This window comes from Alternaria hordeiaustralica (assembly GCF_023758085.1).
Source record: "Alternaria hordeiaustralica strain BMP 2776 chromosome Unknown scaffold_12, whole genome shotgun sequence".
In the NCBI taxonomy this organism is placed as follows: domain Eukaryota; kingdom Fungi; phylum Ascomycota; class Dothideomycetes; order Pleosporales; family Pleosporaceae; genus Alternaria; species Alternaria hordeiaustralica.
In genome coordinates this window covers 286,848-312,195 of record NW_026056784.1, presented here as the reverse complement: position 1 = coordinate 312,195, position 25,348 = coordinate 286,848, and the positions used below count along the sequence as shown (strand labels likewise).

General features: G+C 52.8%; 11 protein-coding genes across 11 annotated transcripts; 8 read left to right on the top strand and 3 right to left on the bottom strand.

Annotated features, from left to right (window-relative positions):
- Positions 1–276: 276 nt before the first annotated feature.
- J4E84_006368 (uncharacterized protein) lies at positions 277–5,142 on the top strand (the record flags this gene model as incomplete). The annotated part of the gene is made up of 4 exons (XM_049388958.1): positions 277–475; positions 564–4,119; positions 4,168–4,747; positions 4,792–5,142. The coding sequence occupies 4 exons, from the start codon at positions 277–279 to the stop codon at positions 5,140–5,142; spliced, it is 4,686 nt and encodes a 1,561-aa protein (XP_049243232.1).
- Positions 5,143–5,799: 657 nt separating this feature from the next.
- On the top strand, positions 5,800–6,855 carry J4E84_006367 (uncharacterized protein; the record flags this gene model as incomplete). Its single annotated transcript, XM_049388957.1, has 2 exons — positions 5,800–6,136; positions 6,200–6,855. 2 exons carry the CDS (start codon positions 5,800–5,802, stop codon positions 6,853–6,855), a joined length of 993 nt encoding a protein of 330 aa, XP_049243231.1.
- Positions 6,856–7,766: 911 nt separating this feature from the next.
- Positions 7,767–8,105, top strand: J4E84_006366 (uncharacterized protein; the record flags this gene model as incomplete). Its single annotated transcript, XM_049388956.1, has 2 exons — positions 7,767–7,772; positions 7,887–8,105. 2 exons carry the CDS (start codon positions 7,767–7,769, stop codon positions 8,103–8,105), a joined length of 225 nt encoding a protein of 74 aa, XP_049243230.1.
- Positions 8,106–9,060: 955 nt separating this feature from the next.
- J4E84_006365 (uncharacterized protein) lies at positions 9,061–10,325 on the bottom strand (the record flags this gene model as incomplete). Its single annotated transcript, XM_049388955.1, has 3 exons — positions 9,061–9,873; positions 10,052–10,219; positions 10,275–10,325. The coding sequence occupies 3 exons, from the start codon at positions 10,323–10,325 to the stop codon at positions 9,061–9,063; spliced, it is 1,032 nt and encodes a 343-aa protein (XP_049243229.1).
- A 637-nt stretch (positions 10,326–10,962) lies between these two features.
- On the bottom strand, positions 10,963–12,131 carry J4E84_006364 (uncharacterized protein; the record flags this gene model as incomplete). Its single annotated transcript, XM_049388954.1, has 2 exons — positions 10,963–11,870; positions 11,921–12,131. The coding sequence occupies 2 exons, from the start codon at positions 12,129–12,131 to the stop codon at positions 10,963–10,965; spliced, it is 1,119 nt and encodes a 372-aa protein (XP_049243228.1).
- Positions 12,132–12,308: 177 nt separating this feature from the next.
- On the top strand, positions 12,309–12,881 carry J4E84_006363 (uncharacterized protein; the record flags this gene model as incomplete). The annotated part of the gene is made up of 1 exon (XM_049388953.1): positions 12,309–12,881. One exon carries the CDS (start codon positions 12,309–12,311, stop codon positions 12,879–12,881), a length of 573 nt encoding a protein of 190 aa, XP_049243227.1.
- Positions 12,882–12,968: 87 nt separating this feature from the next.
- J4E84_006362 (uncharacterized protein) lies at positions 12,969–13,586 on the bottom strand (the record flags this gene model as incomplete). The annotated part of the gene is made up of 2 exons (XM_049388952.1): positions 12,969–13,479; positions 13,582–13,586. 2 exons carry the CDS (start codon positions 13,584–13,586, stop codon positions 12,969–12,971), a joined length of 516 nt encoding a protein of 171 aa, XP_049243226.1.
- A 1,255-nt stretch (positions 13,587–14,841) lies between these two features.
- On the top strand, positions 14,842–15,430 carry J4E84_006361 (uncharacterized protein; the record flags this gene model as incomplete). The annotated part of the gene is made up of 2 exons (XM_049388951.1): positions 14,842–15,285; positions 15,341–15,430. 2 exons carry the CDS (start codon positions 14,842–14,844, stop codon positions 15,428–15,430), a joined length of 534 nt encoding a protein of 177 aa, XP_049243225.1.
- A 1,536-nt stretch (positions 15,431–16,966) lies between these two features.
- Positions 16,967–17,789, top strand: J4E84_006360 (uncharacterized protein; the record flags this gene model as incomplete). The annotated part of the gene is made up of 2 exons (XM_049388950.1): positions 16,967–17,102; positions 17,152–17,789. The coding sequence occupies 2 exons, from the start codon at positions 16,967–16,969 to the stop codon at positions 17,787–17,789; spliced, it is 774 nt and encodes a 257-aa protein (XP_049243224.1).
- Positions 17,790–23,159: 5,370 nt separating this feature from the next.
- On the top strand, positions 23,160–23,861 carry J4E84_006359 (uncharacterized protein; the record flags this gene model as incomplete). Its single annotated transcript, XM_049388949.1, has 1 exon — positions 23,160–23,861. One exon carries the CDS (start codon positions 23,160–23,162, stop codon positions 23,859–23,861), a length of 702 nt encoding a protein of 233 aa, XP_049243223.1.
- A 338-nt stretch (positions 23,862–24,199) lies between these two features.
- Positions 24,200–25,228, top strand: J4E84_006358 (uncharacterized protein; the record flags this gene model as incomplete). The annotated part of the gene is made up of 1 exon (XM_049388948.1): positions 24,200–25,228. The coding sequence occupies one exon, from the start codon at positions 24,200–24,202 to the stop codon at positions 25,226–25,228; it is 1,029 nt and encodes a 342-aa protein (XP_049243222.1).
- Positions 25,229–25,348: the final 120 nt, after the last annotated feature.

Genomic DNA, 25,348 nt, shown 5'->3' with positions numbered 1-25,348 from the left:
ATTGCCTCTTTCACTCGCCGCCCACATTCTTCCCTCGAACGGCGCACTTGGCAGCACTTGTTCCGGGACTACCGCATTGAGCACCCCGATTGCTCCTCACCGCCGCTCCACCCGTCGACGTCGCATCGCCCGGCCATCGCAAGACTCATTACCACCTTTCGCGATTCATGGCAGCTCCCGGAGGTCCTCTCGCTAGCGCCCGGCGGCAGTAATCGGCGCATCATCCACCCACGCCTTCAACTACCCCATCGGCCTTGCAGATAGCCGTACAGCAGAATGGAGGGGAGGCCACGCAACTACACCAACGGGGCGGGGGACCCTCGAGCTCCTGCCGGCCGCCCACCTGGCAGCTCGAGGGGGGCGCCTTCTGCCTCCAGCTCGACGCCCTCTGGCATGTCGCGCGCAGAACGATTCGACGACGAGCGGAAGAGAATCACCGAAAGCTGCTTCTCCAAGACGGATGACCAGGGCCAGCGTACGTGTCTACATCAGTACCCGCGCATGTTGGGATATATGCTTGGCGTACACCTCTACGTGCTATAACATCGACTAACAAACCCAAGTCCAGGAATCTTATATCACCCACATCCGCGTCCAAGAAGATGGCGGCTACCCGCAGTCGCCCCCACCACCGAGCTCGGCCCCGTCGAACAAGAAGGCGCGCATCATCATGATATCAGTGCGAAACACAGGCAGGGTGAAGCTGCACAAAGCCAGGGAGAACGCCAACGGCTCCTTCTCCATTGGAAAATCGTGGCCTATGGAGGAGCTTACGGCTATCGAGAACTACACCCACCTCAATCCTACCAGTGAAGAGGAGGCACAGCGGAAGCTATGGGCTGGGGAAAAAGGCTTCACTGTGACCATAGGCAAGCCTTACTACTGGGAAGCGGGCACGGCTAAGGAGAAGGAGTTCTTTATTGGAAGTATGGTTAAGATCTACAACAAGTACACTAAAGGAGACTTTCCTATCCTGACAGGATTCAGCGTGACAGAGCTGAATAGTCTGACCAACGGACAGCCGCATCTTGCGACACCAGAAGGTCGAGCCGCCGCAGCCAGTGGTCAGGGTGGTCAAAGTCCGTCCCAGAAGCGACCCGGGCCACCAGATCAAAGACCAATGCCTCCAAAGTCACCTGGACCACCACCGAGAAGACCCGGCGAATCTCCGCCTATATCTGACGGGAGAGCCCTTCCACCTGGCCCAAATCCAAACTTCCGGAGACCTCCTGGAGAGCTAGGGGGGCCACCTAGAAGACCAGGACGACCAGACGACTTGGGTAGACCGAGTACTGGGGATGACGCCCGTAGGCCTCCGCCATTCATGCCGAATTCAGTTTCGGTCGCGCCATCTATGCCCGACCTTCGCCAAAAGCGGTCAATGGACCCAAGCATTCGCTCTCGGCCTAGCGGCGATAGTATGCGACCTCGTCCTGGCCAGGGACAAAGCCCTATCCCACCACAGTTTGCGTCTCGCAATTTGACCCCACAATCTTCGAATTCTGAATTCGCTGGTCGGCCACGGACACCGGATTCAGGCAACTTCCCAGCAAGCTTGAGTCCAGGGCGCGGGCCGCCACGTGAGGATGCGCAATCGCAACGGTCGGAAAGATCCCTTGACGAACCATCGTTGGACGGCGCGCCACCAGGTATTGCGCCACCAGATCCACGCAGACAGAACGGGTACCCCTCGCCTAGGAGAGATCCGTCGCCCAGGGGTCTCAGGCCTGGAACAGCCCAAAGCGCTGGTCGACCAGGTACAGCTCAGAGCAACACCAGTTCAAACTTCACACGAAACGACGACATGCCGCCAGAAGAACCGCCCCAAAGGAGAAGGCCACTTATGGAGCCCCGGCCGTCACAGATGTCACAACGAAGTGTCGATAGCCAAGGCGCAGAGCCACGCTCAACATTCCATACGCCTTCAGGCTCGCCTGCCCCACCACTGGAAGTACCGCCGCGGAGACGACCTCAGGAGATACCCGAGAGACTGAAGCCCGTTTCTCAGGAAAACATCGCGCCTCCCGCAGACCCACTGCCTTCTCGACCACCACAGCCTACGCCTCCTCCCACATCACCCCTTCCACAAATCCCGACTGCGCCAATACCAGCAGCACCACAAGCTGAGGAAGTAGCGGCGCCTGCCACACCACCGACAGCGCCTGAGCCAGAACCACTAGAACGCACCAACTCAATGCCTGAGGATCAAGAACGCCCTGGCCTTGGGCCAATGATCAAGAAGCCGCTGCTTAACGATAATGCGGCGACCAAGTTTCGCAAGGCAGCAGCGGCGGCAGGCGCATTCAAGCCTCGTGCTGGCGGAGCTGCTGCAAAGCTCTTCAATAAGGAGACGAAAACATCCGATGAAGCAGACGGCGTCAGCGCAGTGTTTGTGCCCCAGCGGCCAATACCAAAAGAAACACCAAAAGAAACACCTCAAGAAGAAGTCGAGAAGACACTCGAAGAGCCCTCCAAATCGATACCAGACAGGTCATCTAAAGAGCGACTGCGCGTTAGTACCGAGGTGGTTCCGTCTGTTACAGTCTCTGGCCCAGGTGATCGCACTGCGGCTGGCGCTGTCCAAGAAGTCGAAGAACAGCCTGCTCCGCCACCTCCAGAAAAAGCAGCGTCAAGGAACATTGAACCTGAGCCCGAGGTGCGCCGAAAGAAGCGCCGGTCCAACCAACAGATTGTCAACATATCCAAGCTTGGTATAGATCCGAATATCATTGACGAGCGGGGATTGGAATTTGAGAGTCTGCTGACTGAACTGGGATGGGGAAACAACGAGCTGTCCGCCAAGCACATCGAGTCTCTGGAGAATGATATCAAACGTGAAATCGCCCGCGTGGAAGCAGGGAGCTGGCTAAATCACCTGGAGCAGAAGGACGATCGCGTAGAGGCTGTCGAGCGCATGTTGGACCGCGCGATCGCTGAGTGCGACGAGCTTGAGGGTCTGTTAACCCTCTACAACGTTGAGCTGAGCAGCTTGAACGATGACATCGCTTTCATCGAAGCACAGAGTCAAGGTCTGCAAGTGCAGACTGCGAACCAGCGGCTACTGCAGCACGAACTTCAGCAGCTAGTCGACACTATCTCGATCACATCAGATCAGCTGGAGTCATTGAGACGCGCTCCTATAGGCAAGATCAATGGACTCAAAGATATTGAGTTTTCTTTGGTTCTGCTTTACAAGGCACTCATTACAATCGACCCTTCTTTCGTCGCCGGAGCTCGACAAGGCACAATCAGCAGTGGACCAGGATTTGGTAATAGCGATTTGGCAACGATGCAAGCTCTGCAAGAGAAACGAGACAGGTACCTCAATGAGGGCTCCATGTTCCTCGAGAGGCTCAAGAAGCACATGGAAATCACGTTCGGCGCAGCATTCTTATCGACGAAAGACGCACTTTCGAGACTCGATGACCAGGGATCTGAGCCATCTCTCAAGAGGAACGTAGAAGCGCATGACGCAGGTCGAAACGAGTTGTGGATGTTGAGCCCAGTCATGCTGTTCGCGAAAGAAATCGACAGGGCAGCATGGGACTCACTACTACGCATGTATCAAACTCAAGCAGCGCAGGTGTATCAACAAGAGGTTCGCGACAATATCCTGGCATGGAGACGGTTCGCAAGAAAGCCCACTGGCGAGGAGCAAGAATTGCTCTTTACTGCACAGGAGAAAGAGCCGGAAACCACCTCCACATTAGGTACGGCAAGGAAGCTGACCGTTAAGCGAAGTCAGACCCTAGCTCGTGGCCTGAGATCAGCGTCTGGGGACAAAGATGGCAAGGCAAAGCCAGTGGCTCAAGACGGCAAGTTCCACGCATTCAACGTCTTCGCTAGGATCCTAGAAGACACCGGTCCGGTTCTTTTGACGGAGCAGAACTTCATTACTGAGTTCTTCCATGCTACCTCAACTGACTCGCTTGACTTCCCCGAGGCCGTGCAAGCCGCGCCCCCTGAAGCGCGTCGTGGACCCAACCTCTGGATCCGCAAGCAGTTCGAGGCGGACCGAGCCATGGCAAAACACGTCACTGGTGTCATGGAGGAGATCTTCTCTTTCTGGCCCTCTGAGATTCAGAGCCTTGTGGACTGGGCTACCAAAGCTGATCCTCTGTAAGTCATCTTCATATTATACATTGCTCGCTTACTGACTATTCGTAGGCAAGGTGTAGGCATTCTTTGTGCTGTCGACCGGAAGTTGCTCGATATCGCAGAGACAGACCAGGACTTCTTGACAAGGAACCTGCGAAAGATACACGAACGTTTGCAAGGGCTGTTCAGCCGCTTCTTGGACGAGCAGATACGGGCCATTGAAGATACGAAGGTCAAGATCAAGAAGCGCAAGGGAGTCATCTCATTCATGAAGACCTTCCCACACTTCTCTGTCGCGATCGAGAACATGTTGCCGCCTGCTTCAGAAGGCGGAGACAAGTTGGAAATTCGCGACATGGTTGACGAAGCGTACCAAAGGATCAACAAGGCCATGTTTGAGAGTTTGAAGGTCATCGCCAAGGAGTCACCCACCGTCATGGCTTCACAAGGACAGGGCGACCCTGAAGATAAAGAGGCGCTCAACTACCACATCTTGCTCATCGAGAACATGAACCACTACATGGAGGAGGTTGATGCCCGCTCGGTCAATGTCCTAGAATTCTGGAAAGGCAAGGCTCAAGACGAATACAGCGAGCACATGAGTCTTTATGTCGACGCCGTCATCCGGAGGCCACTGGGCAAGCTTCTGGTAAGTAAACATCCTCATATACCACCAAATCTAACATGATCCAGGAATTCATTGAATCAACCGAAACCCTCCTCTCACAACCCGGCGCAAGCGCCCAAGCCATCGCCCAACGCTCCTCTCATTCGCGCTCAGTCTTCAAGAAATTAGTCCACTCCCACGACGCCAAAGAACTACGCAAAGGCATCGAAGCCCTCAAGAAGCGCGTCGACAAGCACTTTGGCGATGCCGACGACCCAACCATCAGCCGCGACCTCGTCTTCAAGGTCCTCAAGGAATGCGAGAAGACATACAATAAGGTGTCAGAGCGCATGACGACTATCAACCAAGATGTATATAGTGGGGAGGTGGAGATTGATTGGGGCACCAAGGAGGTCGAAGCCGCGTTCAGGAGATAGAGTCTTCGGAAGAGTGGGAGTCGGCATCTTCTCGGGTTTGTCGTGTAGTGTCAATTGCATCGCTGTGTTGCTGGTGTTTGTTGTGTTGTTAGGATTTGTGTATTGGAGTGTTTTGCATTGACGCGTCTATGATAGTTGGGTGTTGGGGGCTGTATGGCTGGATGCTGGGCTAGGTACGCGGCTTGCATGGTGTTTTGGTGCGGCGCGAGTGATTGCGAAATGTATCGTTATGCCTCCGGGCTTCCTCATCATCCCGCACCATACATGCATCTTCTGTAAATCTAGATCTCAATGCAGTACGTCAACACGCATCCTTATGCACGTAAGCAAGATCTCGTATCCTGAATGCGAAGCCCGCCGGCGTCCGAACGCACCGAGCCCTACGCGCTATCCGGAAGCTTACCGCTGGACCCCAGTCACAAGTGGAGGTAAGCGAGGAATGACGGCATCGATCCTGACTACGAGTCTAGATCGCCAGGCGCTTTGCAACAACGGTATGCGCCGGATGAACCGCCGATGAGTGTGTTTGTTGGGTTGAAATAGCGAGGTTGCATAAAGAGTACCTGAAGATCCTCCCGGTTTCCGATTGAGGGTTATATGTTGGGGTGCGCCGAAGTTTCCTCAACTGCTTTTCTGATTTCGAAGCTTTGCGGCAATATGACGCTCCTGCAGACTCTTCTTCGCGCAACGGCGTTCAAGAACCCGCTTCTACGTACGCTTGTTCCTTCTGTTGCGCTTGCGTACGGTATCCAGGCTGCCGTCGCTGTTCCCTCCATCGCGGCGCAAACGGAACGGTACTATGACCTCTCCGGCAGCTTCACATACCTGTCCTGCACAGCGCTCAGCTTAGTCCTGCCCTACATGCGCGCAAGAGCCGCAGGCACCATCACCGGCGGTATAACCGAGTATTTCAGCGCCCAGGGCCTGGGACAGGGCACGTGGTGGTGGAGACAGGCGCTTTTGAGCGCTGCCGTGGGGATTTGGGCTACGAGATGTACGTTCCGCGCGCAATAGTTGGATTTGAAGGAGAGTTCAGGTGCTAATGGTGATGAAACAGTGGGTTCCTACCTCTACAAACGCATATCCAGCGACGAAGGAAAAGACTCGCGTTTCGACTCCATCCGTACTTCCCCGCCTAAATTCCTCGTCGCCTTCTTCGCTCAGGCAACATGGGTGTCTCTCTGCACCCTGCCCGTTATCCTGGTGAACTCCGTTCCTCGGTCTGCTTACGCAACCTCACTCCTCGGGCAAGCCGTATCCTCAAAACCCTACCTAACAGATATCCTCGGCCTCGCCATCTTCGTCTTCGGTCTCACTTTCGAAGTTGTGGCCGATAGACAAAAGGACGCCTGGGTCCAAGGCAAAAAGCAAAAGAAACACTCCGAAGAGTTCCTCACACACGGCCTGTGGAGTAAGAGTCGGCATCCGAATTACTTCGGCGAGGCGACGCTGTGGAGTGGTATTGCGATTGCGGCCGCGGGGTTGCTGGTTAGACAGCCTGCGCAGGCTGCTTTGGGATTGAGTGGAGGGATTGGGGGACAGGTGCTTGTTGCGGGTATGTGTGCGGCTAGTCCGGCTTTTGTGTCTTTCTTGTTGTTGAAGGTTAGTGGGGTGCCGTTGAGTGAGGATAAGTATGATAAGAGGTATGGGGATCGCAAGGATTATCAGAAGTGGAAGAGGGAGACGCCGATGTTTGTGCCGAAGATTTGGTAGGTTGATGGAGGGGGGGGCTTGGTATGTTGAATGTGCCGAGTTTTGGGCGGGAAGAAGCTGGTGGTGATCGTTGAGTATGTAGAAGAGAACTGCGTCGACATTTCTCAATCAGTTTTTCGGCGCTTTCTCTACTATCCGCAAAGCCTCTTCGTCCATGACTTTTGCTTCCACCAGCGCTGCAACCGCATCGCGTATCCAAGTCTGACAGTTCCTTATCTCCACCTTCTTTCTTGGTACCTACCACATCCAGTCAATCAGCCATTCCATAAATTGCTTACACATCGAAAACCTCACCTTACTATCCGCAGCAACCAAACTCGGCCCCGGTGGCTTCACACCCAGCACAACCTCCTCAAGCCGATCTCTCGCAACTTGATCAACGGACCACTTCCCATCACCCTTTACGTCAACGACATGTTCATCCGCAACGTCCCCCAAAGAGATGAGTTGGTACCGTCGTCCATCAGCACCAAGCTCGTAGTTGCGTTCGAATTCAATACTGAAGCCACTTGCTGCGTCGCCAGTTGCATTGAGATAGGTCCCGGTTTGAGGGTCGCTAGACGAGAGGTGCGGGATCCAGAAGCCCCAGTGCGCGGGGAAGAGAGGGGAGTTGAATACGATGAGGTAGATGGGCCGGGGCATCTTTCGGATTTTTGGTTTGGGATGTGGAAGGACTAGGGTCGAGTGTGTGGTCGGAGGTTTTGCTGGCAAGCAAGGGGGTGCGCAGCGCTAATGCACTGTGCCGCCCCCGCGATCAGCGTTGCAGGCCTGGATGTCTTAGATGTGCTAGGCATCAGCGTTGTACTCTTGTATGCAACGAAGATGATTGAGAAGATGGCTGTCAGTAAGTTAACTCGCATCTCTAGGGTGTTGCGGTAGACACTCATAAACGGCTTTTCGAGCTTTGCAACATGCCGGTATTAAACCTACCAAACTGGCTTCGCATGTACGTATTCTGCAGTACTCCGTATACTATATTAACAGTACCCAGTGTCTTCCTAGTGTCTACTCCAGCCTCCATCATACCACAGCTCTATCGCACTATCAGCAGAAGAAACAGTTCGGGTATCTCGACAAACTACCTGCTGTTTAACCTCATCTCAGCAACCGAACAATTCGCTTTCACCTTCTTCTACATCGTAGATTCTATCCGAGAAGACAAAGGTTTTCACCGCGAACCCGTAACCGTGGGGAATTGGATCGATCTAGCACAAACGATTGTTGTACTGTTGTACTGGCTCACCTTGTAAGTGCCGTTTCCGTCAATTCTATTTCTCCATTCATATCTAGGTAAGGTAGACATACTGACTACTTCCACCCGCAAAGGTCAATCCTACACCTCCACTACCCCTCCAATTACCGCGACGTATCAACAAGCTCCGCCATAACAGCCTACGCAACATATTTCTTCATACTGATCTTCCCGATCTTCGTCTATGCCTTCTACGCTAACAGCATTGACTGGTTTACCCACATCATGTTCGCCTGGGCATGGCATGGCGCGCACATCCTCTGCATCAATTGGATTGTCATCGGTTTGGGCATCGCGTCGTTCTTTTGGCAGGCGAGAGCGATTGGTGCCGAAAAGAATGGGGAAGAAGAGGATGATGAGGGGAAAGAGGGAGCACTGAGTAGAGTCGGGCTTGCGATGCAGGCGGTGGTGTTTGGCGTCATGGGCGTAGTATGGGGGTTAAGCGTTGAGGTACCTTCGCGGTGGGAATGGTACGATGGGTTTTTGGGGTGGTGGGGTGGGTGGTATAATTATTCGGGCTGGCTTGCTGTTGGTTATGTGGTGTTTGCGGGCGTACAGGCCGGGTTGCTTTGGGAGGTGATGCGGAGTTGCAAGGCAGGAGATGAGGGTAGTGATGGTGAGAGGGAGCCGTTGCTGCACGCATGAAGGCATGTACGTAGCTTGTACTAGGGAACAGTGAACATCTGTGCTATAGTCTATATTGGGGTGAGATAGATGTTCATGAATTCATGAAGCAATGAAGACTTTTGTGTCTTTCGTTGAAGCAGATGTAAAATTGATACCTTTTTGAATGAAGGCTTACTGAACGGAGTGCTCTTTGCCATCTCCTCTGCATGTCACAGTTCGTTCGCTGACAGCTAAGTTTTGTCTTCCGATCATCAAACGCCTGCTTCCATACCCAGCAACTCCATCATGAACCGCTTGCACTTTTACCGAATAGCGTTACGTCTGCCTCACTCCTCTCGTTCTTCATCATCGTCGTCACCCCCCATCTTGCTATCCAGCATCAACTCTTCTTCCTGAGCCACCTGCAAAGCTTCCCTCCTCGCCCTCTCCTCCTCCGTAACCACCGGCGTAGCAACGCGCTCCCTCCGCGCAATAACATTTCCACACCACTTGATAGCCTCATTCCAAGCCCCCTGCATCTCCATATCATCGATCAGCACCCCGCGCCCCTTCTCTTCTCCCTTCCCATCAACACCCTTGATCAACTCCGGCAACCCTGCAACGACCAAATCCCTAAAGAACCACCAGCTGGGCAGGAAGTTCAACTTAGCCAGCGCGGCCAACTTGAGGGGCGAGAACATGGCGCTGTACTGGCAGGCGCGCTGGAGCATGACGACGTGTTTGAACGCGATTTGCCACATTGTGTGAGCTATATTGTCGATGTGAGTGGATGTTATGGGGGTGGAGAGGTTGGATGGGAGGAGCGTTGGCTGGGTTTGGAGGACGTGGCGGAGGAGGTTCTTCATCAGCTGGGAGGACTGAGCTGATTGGGCAGCGGTGGCAGACAGTGGCGCGGGTGGCTGTTGCGTGGTGAGTGTAGTGGAAGTGGACTTTCCCGGCGATGTGACTGCGGCGTAATGACAGATCTGGGATGGTATTAGCATGTAGTCACCTAGGTATTCCGTGTCATGTACTTCGTTCTTCACCTCCTCGATCTTCTGCTTCTTCGGCAGGGACTCGTCTCTGGTCTCTGCCTGAGCAGTACGCTTGTCCGCTCCTAAGGACTTGATCTGGACATCAGCCATCTTCGGTGAAATTCCCTACATTATTGTCAGTCTCGCTCCTGAGAACATCCCTGGCGGCACGCCAACCTAGGGAAAAACTGAACAGCCTGGAGCCTACGTTGATGTTGGATCCCCTACTTGGCAAGGTTTTAGGTCAACGTAGTCTGCAGACCTGTTCAATTTTTTTCTTGAATGAGGTGGCGGTTCATCTCACCTCGGCCTTGATCTTCCTCTTATTGTCCACCATAACCGTCGGCTTCACAGCAGAGATTTTACGCTGCTGCTGAACAACAACCTTCGGCGAGCTTTGCGCATTCGAGCTTTTGCGCTGCTGCTGGGACTTTGCGGGGACTTTGGGGCCTGGTGTGGGAGTGACGGGGCTCTGTCATCGTTAGTATCCTGCTTGTGGTTGTTCATGCTATGAAAACTCAACTCACTTTCCTCGCTGTAGGGGCCTTTGGGTTGATAGCCGTAGTGATACCGGGCATCTTTTCGGCACGATGATGTTTTAGTCGGAGAGAATGTTAGGAAACTTGGTAAAACGCGTAGAGGATGTGAGAGATTGGCGTGATAAGCGTGTTGTTTGCGAGAGACAGTTTGAACAAGAAAGGCAAGGTGAAATAGTGTGATGTCAAGCGTGGAAACGCGTGGTGAACGTGAGGGTGAGTGCGGACTAGTAAGACAAGCCAGGGTGGGTGCCCACAAAGGGACGAGACGTGAAGCAGCCTTGACGTCGTAATGGCCTCAAAGAGGGGCTAAACTGTTTGGTCGACGTTGTTCCCGGTACCTAAAGGCGACCATCAGGTGTCGAGGTGAGAGAGGCAAACGTTCACCTGGGAAGACGGCACTAGCTTGCGATTACGATACATCATGACATCTCGCTGTCGCGTAGTTCAAACGAGGAATGTAATACGAAGACATGTAAAAGGGACTCTTTGAAAATATTAGCAAGGGCAGAATCGAATACTGCGAAAGACAACGCAGCTGAGCTGGCAAAGTAGATCCTGCTCAAAGCTCCAAGGACTGTGCTATCCAATTGCTGTGGTATATGATTCCGAGAACGCCACCCTTTTCTCGCCGTATGCAAGAGCTTCCCATGCCAACCCAGAGGCCTTGTCAGCAAAACTAAGCCCGCCCACGTGCCCTTGTTGCGCGTGCTTTGGGCTTTGCTTTTGACTTCTTTGGTGGAGGTGCCTCTTCTTCCTCATCCTCAGAGTCACCAATATCCTCCTCCTCGTCGAGATCCATCTCCTCATCCTCACTCTCTTCCTTAGCCTTCTTTTTTGAACCACTATTCTTCTTCTGCTTCTTGCGATTGGCCTCAAAAGCCTCTTCTGACGGCTCCTCCATGGGCGTCGAGCGCTTTGAGCCTCGTGACTTGGGCGCGTACTTCGCCTCCAGCGAATCGAAGAAGTTGCCTGCTCGTGACTTCTGGCGCTGTTGGATAAGAGCGGCTAGGCCTGCCATGTCGTCTGTGCCGCTCTTCTTGCCTTTCGGCTTCGCCTTGGCTTTAGCCTTGCCGTTTGTGGCTCCCGACTCTTCTTTCTGGGCCTGCTTCTTGTCGAAGTCTTCACGCCTCTTCTTTTCAGCGTCCTTGGCTTTTTGACGCGTCTCGTCTGTCTCCGCTTCGTATACAGGATACGAGCTGACTGTGCCGTTCTCAATCTCCTCGTTTAGGATCTTCCTGAACCGGTCGTCGTCCTCGAGGATGTCGGACAGCATGACCAGATCGTACACCTTGTTCAAGTTACCCTTGACCTTCTTGAACGCTTTGACCAAATCGCGACGCTCCTCCTCGCTGCCCTTGTATTCGTTCGCCACGTTGTTGATAGCCTCCTCATTGACGACGTTCTCGAATTGCTCGCGGTAGAACTTCAGCCAGTCAAAGTCATCGTCGTCCTCCATTGTCTCGGCTGTGCTGCCAGTAAGGTCGTAGCGCCTGCGTCGGCGATCGTCGGAGAGTACGGCGTAGGCGAATGCGATCTCTTGGAACGCCTTGTTGGCGGCTTCCTTCTCGTCGGGTGCAGCCTTGTCTGGTCATGGTTCAGCGATGCAACACCCAATGTGTACTAAGGGCACAAACCTGGATGGCATTTGAGCGCCATTTTTCGGTATGCCTTCTTCACATCGTCGGCAGTGGCTTCTGTCTCGAGTCCAAGAACCTCATACGGGTTGATGCTGGGAGGGCCATCTTCTTCGTCCATGTCGTTCTCGCCTTCGCTCTCATTGTTGTTTACAAAGTCATCCTCCGCAGATTCCTCAGGCGACGGCTCTTTTCTCTGTCTTCGTGCCATGTTGTAGTTGTGTTATGGATATGGAGGTTGTATGACTACCGACGGTCGACGCCTGCGTGAGAACGCGACGCGACCGTGAGTCCGGACTTAACGGAGTTGGCGCCTCGACCCACTTTTCCCCAATCACCACCGCCCAGAACGCCAATTACATCACCTTCACTTTCCTCCCTCACCAACATGCAAGTCGACTACGACACAGGTCCCGTGCGAACATGGGACGGCCCGGTACCCCCAGCCGCAGGTTCAGATCCCAACGACCACCTCCAATACATGCGCCTGGCCCTTGATCAAGCCCAAGAATCACCGCCGAAACCTTCAAATTTCCGCGTTGGCGCCCTGTTAGTCGATGCAGATACCGGGAACATTATTTCGCGCGGCTACACTCTAGAATGCGAAGGGAATACGCATGCGGAGCAATGCTGTCTTTTGAAGCTTGCTCAAGCACACGGCTTGCCTGAAGAGAGGGTCGGCGAAGCATTACCACCCAACACCGTCATCTACACTACCATGGAGCCTTGTAATCTTCGGCTTAGTGGTAACCTTCCATGCGCGGATCGGCTCATTCGAACGAGAGGGAAGGATGGAGAGCAAAAGATCAAGAAGGTGTATCTTGGCGTCAAAGAGCCGGAGAAATTTGTAGGCGAGAATGCGGGACGGAAAAAGCTAGAGGAACATGGCATTGAGTGCGTTCATGTTCCGGGGCTGGAAGAAAAAATATTGAGTGTTGCCACCGCGGGTCATGAACAGTAACTTTCTGATATGGAAATGATATGGAAGACGTATAGAATCTAATGCACGGAAAGGAGCGTTCAAGGCGCAATCTATGCTCCATTGACTTTAGCTGCTGTTCTGCATCTCCATATCCGCATAGATGTATCGCTCTTCTGATCTCAAAACCTCCAGCTCGATATCCTCCGCCTGCGTCCACTTCCACCGATCGTTTGCCTTCCGTCTGCCGGTAATCCTCATCTTCAGCCCCAGTTCGTACTTGAATCGCTTCCATCTGGTCTTGCGAATCTCTGATGATTTGACCCCACTTCCTGGCCGAGCTTCTGTCTTCTTAGGAGATTCCTGTTGCGTCGCGCTTACAGATGCCTCCTGTGCTGCCTCCATAGTCTGCTGGTCCGCCGCGTCGTATTCGATAGCCATAGGACTGACAGCCAGTAGTGCAATGAACAGAGATGCAAATCGGCTTTCTCGCTTTGTGACTGTCTTTGGTGACGACGGGTCCGTAGCCGTTCCCTTGCTTGAGGTAATTGGCACGTCGTCAAACGGAGCGCTCTGTCCCGAAGTCTGATCCATCCAGTTCTGTGGCCTCGAGGTAACGGGTGACTCCAGGGCGCTAGTCCTGCAGTTTTGCAGTCCTATTTGTGCCGAGATATGTCGACTTTCAAGATTTGCGGCTATCGAAGGCCCGCCAGCGACTTCAGGTGCTCGTCTGAGAAGTAACGTCATCTCTCTCTTTGTCCACAGGAGTAGGATCCCTAATAAAAATAGGTAGATGGGTAAGAAACGAACAACGAACAGACGTGGTAATAAGACGTTGAATCAATAGAAACTCAAGATGAACGAAGACGAAAGTGCACACTGGCGGATAGTTTTCGTGCCTCACCAACCTATGCCATGCTCACCGACTTTGCGTACCTGGGTAGTCGCCCATCTCATAAGTCTTTCTAGAAGGAGACTACCTTTCGTGAAGTGTTCCACCAGCTGTCGGGTCAAATGTTATTGGGACAAAGGTTTCCCATTTCTTGGAAGGCGCGGATGAGGATCCCTGTCAACAATGACCCGAAGTATTCATCCTGGTGGCAAGCACGGAGCAGCTTTAGTATACAGACGGGCGACGTTGAGGCCCATCTAGATAACGCATGAGGTCCTCATCTATGAGAAACCTTTGATGTGATAGGCTAGGCGACTTTGGCTGTTCTTGACGCCTTGGAGACCCCAAACTCGGTTCGGGATAGAGAGTAAATCCAACCCCAGGAGCTTCTGCTGAGTTGTACCCTCTAGTACCTGATATGTACGCATGTTGGCCTCACTGATGGCGCACTTAGAGGGGGCATAGACGATTTCGAGGTTGGTAGGAAGTTCAGACGGCTCGTGGTAATAGTCCAGGCACCGGCAATCGACGGTTTTCGACAAATTACCCGATTCGGATTGTGCCAAGCAGCCCGCAACACCAACCATCTCCTCTGCTGAAATGGTTTCTGACTATCAAGCAGCAAATACACGGAGTTCAACATCGACATTTACGTTCACAACCGGCTCTCGGGACAACCCAGCCCCTACCCCGCTACCTAAGTAAGGGCTCGCGTACCTCGACCCCCGACGCGCGAAGGGATCGCCCGCGAATCTCACCTAGGACCACCATTGCGTCATGACTTATTCGCATCGACCAAAATGCCATCCCCTCCATCGATCACCACGCGAATTGCGTAACCCTGACCGTTTTGTACCACCTTTCTCATGATGACGCGTGCCAAAATCATGCAATTGGATAAAGCCTAGAATAACAAAACGCCTCGTGGGCAAGTACATAGCCACCGAATACATTACCTATAATAACCCGTCCATCTAATACCCTCTTACAAAACTTCTTACAATGACATCTTACCTCCGCCCATTTGCTACACAAACTTACAATCAAACACTGCGTACTTTTAGCAAACCAGCCTTCTCATCCCAGGTATCCAGAATCACAACCGCCAAAATGTCAACAAACCCCTCAAACCTCAAAATCGAGACCAAGAACGTCCAAACCGCCCCCGGCGTCACTCTCTCAGAGCAACAAAACACCATCGTAGGCTCCGTCCTCGACCTCTTCGCCGGCCGCCCCTCGCTCCCCAAACTGCAACTCTGGCGTGACGACGCCACCTTCACGGACCCCATTACCATTGCCGAGGGCCGCGAGAAGTACTCTGCGCAATGGTACGGACTGCAGAGTGCGTTTAGTGAGATTGAGAGACTCAACCACCAGGTTAAGGATGCGGGGAACCCGATTTTGATGGACCTGAGGACAAGATATGTGATCAAGGGGTTGAATAAGGAGCAGTTGATTCAGAGTGTTGTTGCTATTCATTTGGATGAGCAGGGTAAGATTAAGAAGGTCGAGGATAAGTGGGATGGCAAGTTGCCGGATAGCAGCATTGCGAACGTAAGTTACACACATGTCTTGCTTAAACTGTGTAGCATGCTAATGATCTGTACAGGCTTTCCGACACTTGAACGCTGTCACCGTACCCAAGTTCGTCGGTGTACCGAAGAACGACGAGGAGGACGCGAAGAGGGGAAACCAGTAGTTTCATCGTTATGTATTGAACAATCTAGCGCCGCGTACATTATCGTACTGCGTAAACTCGTAATTCGTAAAATCATTACAACATCTATCGTCTCTCACAACGCGCCGTTGAACATCCTTCCGAGCGCTATATGCAGGAACAGCGCGACTGCGCCGGCGCCTACACCTAGCACTCTCAGACTCGGTGCTCCCGCAACGATCAATATTGTGCCGCATCCTCCTTGTTCCGCTCTCGGTAGATCAGGCCCGTCCATTGTGATTGTAGCGCAGAAGCCGCCTTGTACCTGGTCCGGGTTGTGGTATACGGTGGTTTGAGGAGGTGGTTGAGCGTACACGACAGCCGTTTGCTGCTGGGGGTATACGGTTACGGTCGTGACTTGTGCGACGTTTACTGCGCCTCCGCATTGGTTTCCGCTTGGGCAGCAGCCGATCAATCCGTTGGAGTTGCCAGGTACGGCGCATGTGTAGCCTGATGGACAGCACCTGGGTTTGATCAGCAAGAGCCATGCCATCTCTCAAAATTCCTACTCACCAACTTGGTTGGTTGACGTTGCTGCAGCTTACTGAAGCTGACGACGGACACCAATTTGCGTCTTGCGCTACGACTTGCTGGCCGTCTGGGTTTACAATGTACACAGCGCCAGAGAACGGCGCATTGTTCGAGATCTGCTGTGGTATAGCTTCAGGCTTTGCGATCGGTTCCGCGACACATAATGTCAATGTCGCAGCGACGAGGCTCCATGGCGCAAATGATCTCATCGCGTTGAAAGTCGCCGAGGCTGTCAGAGGAAGAAGCCGGGTAGTAGAACGAAAGTCTGCGACAACGAGCGTCTAGAAACCGAAGAAAAAGCTGCGGGGTTAGTATGCGACGAAAAGGCACAGCCTCGAAAAGATGAGAGATCAAAATCAGCAGTCGTCGGGCGCATACCGGGCTGCTACCCTGCCCTTAAGTCTGACCGGAATACCTTGGAAGCTCTCAATCGAGAGCTGGGAATAGCTCTAAGCTTGCTGCAGGTTGGGCTAGCTCGTCATGGACAGCTTCATGCCGGCTTAGCGGGGAGTCGCACTATTGGTAGCCTCGACGGCACCGAGGTCTAGTTCGCGGTAAAGTGGTCCCACTTGGCTGCTTTTTGCGATAGACCAGAGTCGGGCATGATGGCAAAACGGCGGTGTTGAGGTGTGATGGGGCTACAGGTGGCCGGGTGGACCTTGTAGCATGCTTGCTGCCCATCCTGTAAACGATGCATTTGCTGGCAGCGGGGCGGAGGGTTAGAGATACAGTTTGCTAGAGTGAAGGCCTTGATATTGTTCCCTGCAATGCGATCAAGCCACAGTTCTTGGGAGCGGCTGCATCGGATGGCATCGCGTGGTGAGGTGCATGCAGATAGTGAACGCAAAGCGCCGATCTTCCGATGCGGTCGAATTGGGTTAGCTGGCTTGGCATTTGTGGCCACGTGACACCGTAGAGCGGTGGCGATGAGACGCGTCGCGTTCCTTTGCTCTCATCCCACCTTGTGCACCAGCAACACAATATGACATGTCAACGGATCCGCCACCGCGTCCTTATCGGCTATACCCCGCCTATTGTTTCAGAGCATCACCTACATACAATATCTGGGTGAAGCTCACTGCTGCAGATGTGCAAGCTCTTCGATCTGAGAAAGACTTCCAAGGTAGCAGCATTCCCGACGAGCGCTACGATTGTTGCTGACACATGAACAGCCCAGCGCATTTATTTCCATCTCAATCACCCTATCCGTTATGTCCGAATCGTCGGCGTCGTAGTAGCCATCGATGACATCAACCTCAAATACACGGCCCTCACCATCGACGACGGAAGCGGCGCCACCATCGAGCTGAAGATCGTGCGATTACCTCCCGCCGAGCCAAACCCGGTCGATACCTCCTCGGACACGAAAATCAAGAACCTGAACATCGTCAGTCGATTCGGCATCTTCGACGTTGTAGTGGACGGTGAAGCCCTAGACATCGGCACAGTCGTCAAGGCCAAATGCCTCATATCAGAGTTCAGAGGCGTAAAGCAACTGGACTTGCAGCGCATTTCAATTGTCAAAACAACCAACGAAGAAGCGCAAGCTTGGGCTGAGACCGCTGCGTTCAAGCAGGCAGTTTTGTCGCGACCATGGCGTATAACGTCAGCCGAGCACAAGAAGATCAAGCATGCAATCAAGGCGGAAAAGAAGAAAGAACAGGATAATGAGCGACTTCAGGCAGAATACAGAGTCAAGAAAGAGGAGCGACGGCTGGCGAAGGAGGCATACCTTGCGCAGAGGGAAAAGAAGCTTGAGGCGCGACGGAGGAAGGAGGAGGTCATGCTGAATAGCGGTGCGTTGATATGAGCTGAGGTTCCCACACGGGAGCCTTGTGAGTATGCCAAGTTGTTGGATGGGCGCGGGGTTTTGGTAGCGCAGCACGTGGCCTCAGCCCGGCCACTCACAAAGGTGTCTCTGTCCCATCGTGTCTTCCTGCCCTACACACACATATTTCACCAGCTACGGAAGCTAAGTTTGAACGCTATTACACAAGGCTATGGAAGATGCCATTGTTTCTCCACGTCGATTCAACGAGCCCTCGCACGAACCTTCCGGCGAGGCTAAAGGCCTCACCATGTCCCTTGACGCGCGATCTGCACTCCAGTACGACCGCATAACACAAGATCGCTATATTCGAGTCATCGATTTAGCTCCCGGTACCTGGGACGAGCCTGTTACTTGTTCTTTGAGGGCGGTCCATCTGGACGATGACGACCTTCGCTACGAAGCAATTTCATATGCCTGGGGCGACCCCACCGATCGCAAAACCATCATGTGCAATGGGTGCGACGTCAGTGTAACACGCAGCCTTTTCGAGGCTTTGCAACGCTTCCGCTACACCTTTACCATACGGACGCTTTGGGCCGATGCGCTATGCATAAATCAGGCCGATAACAACGAAAGAACCTCGCAGGTGCGGCTGATGAGGTTCATCTACACAAGAGCTGCTCGGGTGCTTGTGTGGTTAGAGCATGACAACGATCAAGTAGTCCAAGATGCTTTGAACGCTATATGTCGATATGTAGTTCGATCAGATGGCTTCGCCGACTTTCCCCAACTCCGCATGCAGGAACAGAGCTCGCAGATACTCTATAAATGGCGTGGTGTGCCTGTAACGAGCGTCAGCGAGGACGATTCACCAGATATCACTCTTGCTGCGATCAACGCTTTGCGTCATGTATGCTCCTCATCCTGGTTTAGGCGCGGATGGGTCATTCAAGAGGTGGCATTAGGCACCTCGGCGTCGGTCCATCGAGGGCACGCTGAGATTGGCTTGGAATGGCTAGGAATTGCGATTCGATGTTGCATTACATCGCCTTCAGTGTCCATGTGGGGTTTTAGTTTCGGCATGATGCAGTGCTACTACCTCTTCGAAATGAGTCCGTCGCTCAATAACTTCGGAGCTCCTCAGAAGTCCTGGTTCGCTCTGCTTCACGCAACCATGGGAGTTTTTTTCAGTGAACCAAAAGACAGAATCTATGGCCTGCTTGGACTGAAGACGGTTGATTACAATCCTCCGGATGGCCGGTTATTGGTAGATCCAGATTATAATATTACGACCGCGGAATGCTATCGCAGAGTCGCAGGTAGACTACTCTCAGGGCCTTACGATCTCAGAGTGCTTTCTTGGGCGGGGCGGCCTTCTATACTCGTCAAGGATTTGCCATCGTGGGTGCCGGATTGGAGCGGGTCCCGAATCACTTTATTTGGGGACGTGCCTGATCCAACTTGGCTCACACTGGAGAAACCAGGTCTCCCTGATATATCTGAAACAGTGAAAGGTGATGCGAGCTGTATTCAGATCGCTGGTTTCAGGGTTGATACTGTAGACCGGCAAGTCGAAGAATTTGTGGACCTGGGAGATCTTGAGAAGGATCCTCACGGACCTGCACGCCTTCAAGCCGTATTCCGCTCTTTGGATCAAGTATACGGTCAACGATGCCTTGCCTGCACAGTTGGAAACGAGTCCAAATATCGATCTCTATGCTCTGTCCGTGTTGCGAATCGTGTAAGCGAATACCACACGTTCATGACTAGGGATTTTACTCAAAACGTATACCAGCCTCTGGCGACGCTACGATTCGTAGACGATTCTGTCTCCACATACATACCAAGTGCGGATAGGTTCTTCCGCCGATGCCTTTTTGATCATCCTGGCCACACCCTCTTCATCACTAGCACAGGAATTCTAGGTCTCGGGCCCGAAGCTGTGCTCCCAGGCGATGTTGTCGTCGTACTACACGGCACCCCCATACCTTTCGTCCTCAGACCTGCGGGCGATGGCCTCTGGAGACTGGTAGGAGAATGCTATGTTTACGACGTCAACGAGGGTCGCATTCATAGAGAATGGGAAGAGAAAGGCAGCGTATCGGAAAAGTTCTGCATTTACTAGGCCGCCGGCACCGGACGCAACTACTACTACGCCTGACAAACGCTCCATCGACCTCATTCTCCGAGTATGCAGACTATGCTCCTTCCATAAAGTGGGCATCTGGTGGCGATAGTCCGGGCATGGTCTTCGCTACTACAAAATCGCCCACATGGAGCAATCGCAGGCCTCTTCAATCGCATCGGCAACGCCCAACGCAGCTCGTTAAGTTCAGTACGAGGGCTCCAAACATCATCGCGCGATTAGAAATTTTCACGGTCTCCGAACGCGTTGATTGAGCTGTGACGTGGGAGGCTCTGGACGATGAGACGGGAGTGAGTTGCTACATGGTTTACCACAAGGACTTTCGAGGCCGAGGTTAATGATAACGGTGGTGATCATCTTTCCTACACCGAGCACACTTTCGCAAAGATTTGTTGCTTGCGAGGTCTCGTCCAGCGACAATCCTCCGAGAGGGCTGTACGCAGTTCAATCACAGCCGAGTCTCGACGTCGACCACCACGAAGACTCGGACCTTCCAACGCACTGCGCTGCAGTTCCAATATCTATCACATCCCCAGATCTGCCGCCCCAAAGGACGCTGTCTCGGCTATATTACCAATGCAGTGCCGTGCTTGTCCGTATTTGGAAGTCTGCTAGGCTACTCGTCACCTTCATTGTGACCGCGGAGGTCAGTGCGGGCTTTCGTACATAACCTGTTCTGTCATTAATGCCTGATATTTACCCCATTGCTGTTGACTATACGACCCCTCGATCCTGATTACTAGGCGCCCCCTTTTCCGGCATATACGCACTCAAAAGGCCTACAACTACATTCCCACTACTACTCCCGCACTCATACACTTCCCAAGGGCTCGACGGCGACAGCCAGATTACACACTCTACCTTTTGTCGCCCAACCGCTCGACCAGCAGACTACTAATCCGGCTACTTCTTCTTCGTCTCACCGTTCCACCATACAAGACCATTCTAGCACATCACGACTCACTCCATCGACTACATGTACGGTTTCAGCGACACCATCGACGACAAACTCATCGGTCGCATTTACCGTCTTCGCCATGACCCGAGTCGCATGTTCTCCGTTTGCCTATCGCCCCCTCCGTCCTCAAAGTTGTACCTTACCTCGGATCAATACAAGTGGAAAATGAGGGTACTGCCACCGCAGAGGAACGATCAAATGCTCCTAGTCATCAAAAATACGGTCGCCGAGCTTAATAAGCAACAAATGCTCTTTTGGCGCATTGGTCTACAAGTGTCACACTTGACGATGAGCCCTCCCCTATGGCCCCGCCATTTAGAGGAGTACTCGACTAAGCTGTACGCTTTCAAGGAGAAGGATCAAGAGTTTCCGATGGCAGTTGAGACAACACTATCTAGAGGCTGTCGCGTTTTGACCGCGGATACCATTCTGGTACGCGAGAAAGATGACATGAACGGACCCAAACGCGGCATGCCGCTAAAGACATGGCTTCTCTCGCTGGTCAATAGTAGCAATCGTCTGGGTGAAGCTGGGTGGCAGCTCCAGCGGGGATGGTGGGCTTCGAACGGTCAGAACTTCCTCATCATGACGTTGCCAGCCGAAATACGCTGCGAGATTCTCCGGCAAATCTTGGGTGGCAATATCTATCCTGTTGCCAGAGAAAATCCGAATGTGTCAGGACCTGTAGTATTTCTGGGAGCCAAGAGCGGGAATATGCCTGTATCTCATTGGCCTGAAGTCCCACCGGCTTCCCGGCCAGATCCACCCAACTATGCCATCCTTCGAGCCAGCAAACAGATCTACAATGAGGCCCTGAAAGCGGCGTGGGAGGGTACAACAAAGCACTTTGCAGATGGACTTTGGCTGGAGAAAGTGCTGGAAGCACCAATTGCCCCATCTAACCATCGCTGGCTCACTCATATCCAACTCTCCATGAGTACAAAAGAATGCTTCCGATTTTTCGGGATTGACATTCACCCCGTCCTTCGGTTGCCGCCGCTTGTACCAAAAGCTCGTTTGCTGCAAGGAATCGCTACCCTTAATAACCTCGAAATCGTATTTGGATCACCATACGTCCCCTATTCAAACCCTTGGTTTTCTTTTCCCAATCGCCCGCCAACCATAATGAAGTATCCGTGTCATAAGATCATGGTCGAGTGGGCGCTGATCTTCGCCTTTCCATACCTCAAGCACATCCCGAATGTTCGGCTCGCAGGCTGTATCAAGACCTGCACAAAATCGAAATGGGAACATATCCTAAGCAATGAGTACTACTTGCGGAAAGAGAGCTTCAAGACTCACAGATACGACCCTGCTATGGAGGCTTATGAGCTGTTAGAAGAACAGCGCCCTATGCACCGGCAAGTCTGAATTCGACTGGTTTCTGATGCTCCTTGGACTGACCGACTGTGATAGGCCACCGATATGCTTGTGCCCCGCTCCTTGCTCACTGGGACACCGTCCGACAGGTCTGAAAGGCTTTGACTATGACGACTCATACGTGCCGCCTCCACCACGGAGACCGCCGCCGCCACCGCCGCCGCCGAAGAAGAGTGCGCCAGTTCGGCCGGGCCAACTTTGGTCAAAGGTTCACGTGGTATGTCTACGAGCTCTTCCGTGAGAACAAGCTTTACTGATGTCGTTGTAGACCGATCAAGACGTGCGGGACGACTGATCTCGTATCTCACTAGCCTGTTGTATTAATGGAGCGGCAGCATAGCGTAACATGAATTGGGTGGATCTTCACGTTGCACTATCTCACATACGGTCGGACAATTTATGTTTCTCTCGGTATCTTGTTGGTGGCCTGTGTCCTTAAACGCAGGCTAGGAAGCAGACGGTGTGGTGGATTGGAACGGAGGCATTGGTAAGATCTATCGCTCAAGACACGGCGCATGCAGAAGCGCACAAGGCGTCCTTTATCAACCTGAGACTCCATTCATCTATCCAGGCTTGATTGTCGCATATCCTTTCCAGTCTCAGACTGAGGGTGTTCGGGCTGGAATTTGTAACATGGTCGGTCTAGACATCGACAACGGTTCTCGATGGCTTCAAAGATATTTCTCTGCACATCGCACATCACAAGGGTTTTACGTACATGCGAGCCTTGATCACCCAAAACATTTCTTTAGAACACGAGTTCTGCCTGTTACAAGATTGCTTTCCTTGGCCGAAGCAATCTGCCAGTCTCATGTGACCATCAATCGAAGCTGGGAGTGACTAGCTATAGCAAACATGGGTAGCCTTAAGAGCAGCGTAAATCTGCGCGATCTGAAACCACAAAACGTCTTCATTCAAGAACACCATGAGCGAAAGAGCCGAGAGACTGACGACAAAGCTGAAGAAAGAGTTTGGCAGTATACCAGAATGGGAAGCTGAGTTCACACAGAGCTGTCTCCAAGCAGGCGATTCGGACTGGGACATTACTCGGAAGTATCATCTAACAGTGCACGACTACAACAAGAACCGTCCGCTTGCTCGCGTGCTACATCGCATGTGCAAAGAAGAAATCGGAGAATGTCAAGAAATTACGGAGGAAATGATCTGGAAGTGGTTCGCGTTGGACAACTGGACTGATCTCCAAGTAAAAGCGAAATACCGACAGGAGTTCGATAAGGCGCAACCCGAAGTACGTCGAGCGAAGAAACTATTGGCCGAGATGAGACGCGATCTAGGAGACTGCCATTTGGTCGGCGATACACACGTACGCGAATGGATGAAGCATGATTTGAGAGAGGATCACATCAGACGTAAATATGAGGATTACATGAGGGAGGCTCGGTTGGCGAATCGAGCAGCGGTCTTAAGGTATCGTCTAGAAGATGAGGTGCCTGGCAATTTTGCCGTATCAGATGCTGAGTTACTGGAGAGGTGTCGTGACAATCCAGACGACAACGCCCTTGCGGACGCCTATTCGTTCAAATTCGACACTGATCAGGGTGGAACTGTAGGAGAAGATGCAGGTGGTGTACAGGAGGATACTGCTGAGGAGGGTAAATCAGAGTAGTCGGAAGACCTGAAAGAGCATCAGTAGCAGCTAGACAACCTTTTAGCGGAGTGAATATCGCAAAATCATGGCTGTATCTGATCAAAACTCTTTAGCTAGACCTTGATCGGGCTAGCGCGCCACGCCCATTGCTGCGATACAGAACCTCTAGAAGATACAGTCTATCGCCTGTCTGACAGTCTTGTAACATCGCCCTTACATTGCAGGACAGCGCGCTGCTTTGAAAGACGGTACGCATACTAACGTCTCCTACTCTCCGTCAATATTTGGCCTCAAAACCACCCTGCAACTCGCTCTCAGTTCTCTTTCTCAAAGTACCACACCGCAAATAGCGCACCATGGCCGACAATGGCAGCCCTCCAGATGAACCAGCGGTCACGCGTGTTGCGCTAGGAGACTGGAGCAGGGATGAATGCCTATACATCCAACTGCATAGCGAACTGCTCCTTGCCGTCGCGCACCTACCCGCCGCACCTTTTCATTCGATCAACGACATTTCTCAGTATGTTGGCTACTGTCAGTACTTCGCTCTTCCGGACGCCGCGACTAGTGACCCTCAAGAAGAGACAGGCAGCGGAGTGGTAAAAAGTATCAACACCTTCACCGCCAAGCGGGACGAGCTATCTGGATGGGTTATGTGGGCTCTTCAAGCCACGAAGGTAAAAGCTACCTTCGACAAGAAGTTCCACCACGTCAAAGTGTCACCGGTCATGCTTCGGGAGTACCGCGAGATACGCGAGCGAATTGGCTTCGATACATACATATACAACCCAAAGTTGTACCCCGCGCTTTGGTCGTTCCTCGAAGACGCTGCTCGGAACCAGTTTCCGGAGTACCAAGGAGACGTCACTCAGGCCGAGCACACACGAGATGTCGACAACGATGGTAGCGCCCACTCCGTGACCAAATCCGGACCTGTCAACGACCAGGCGAACACATCAGACCAGGAACTGATGGACGAGGACGACATATCTGCCGCGGGCGACGACGTGAACTCCGGAGCGACCGATGAGGAAGAACATGCAGAGCCTGGAGACTTCGCGCAGGGTCAGGTCCGCGCTAGATGTACAGGCACCAACAATGACGGAACAGCCTGTCAGCGAAGAAGTCTAGATATTGAAGAGAAGGATTGTGCGAGTTGGCGATGCCATCTCCATGATCCGGAGAAGAAGAAGATCACAGCCGCTGCTCGCGCGGCAAGGAATGCAGCGAAAAAGGCAGCTGCGGCATCAGAGCCCAAGAAGCAGAAGGGTGGTAACAAGGGAGGAGAGGGAGAAGATGCGAACGCAGGCGGAAAACGCGTTCGGAAGGCTGCGGCAGTGGCTGGAGAAGGAGCAGGTCGGGCACCGAAGAAGCGCTCAAAGTAAGCGCCATCATATCAAGAATGATACATCCACATATATCGGTAGATCGGACCTCGAAGTCGCTTCATACACATCGATAAAAGAGAGTTTGGGGAGGGCGAATATGACGGGAGGACATAACCG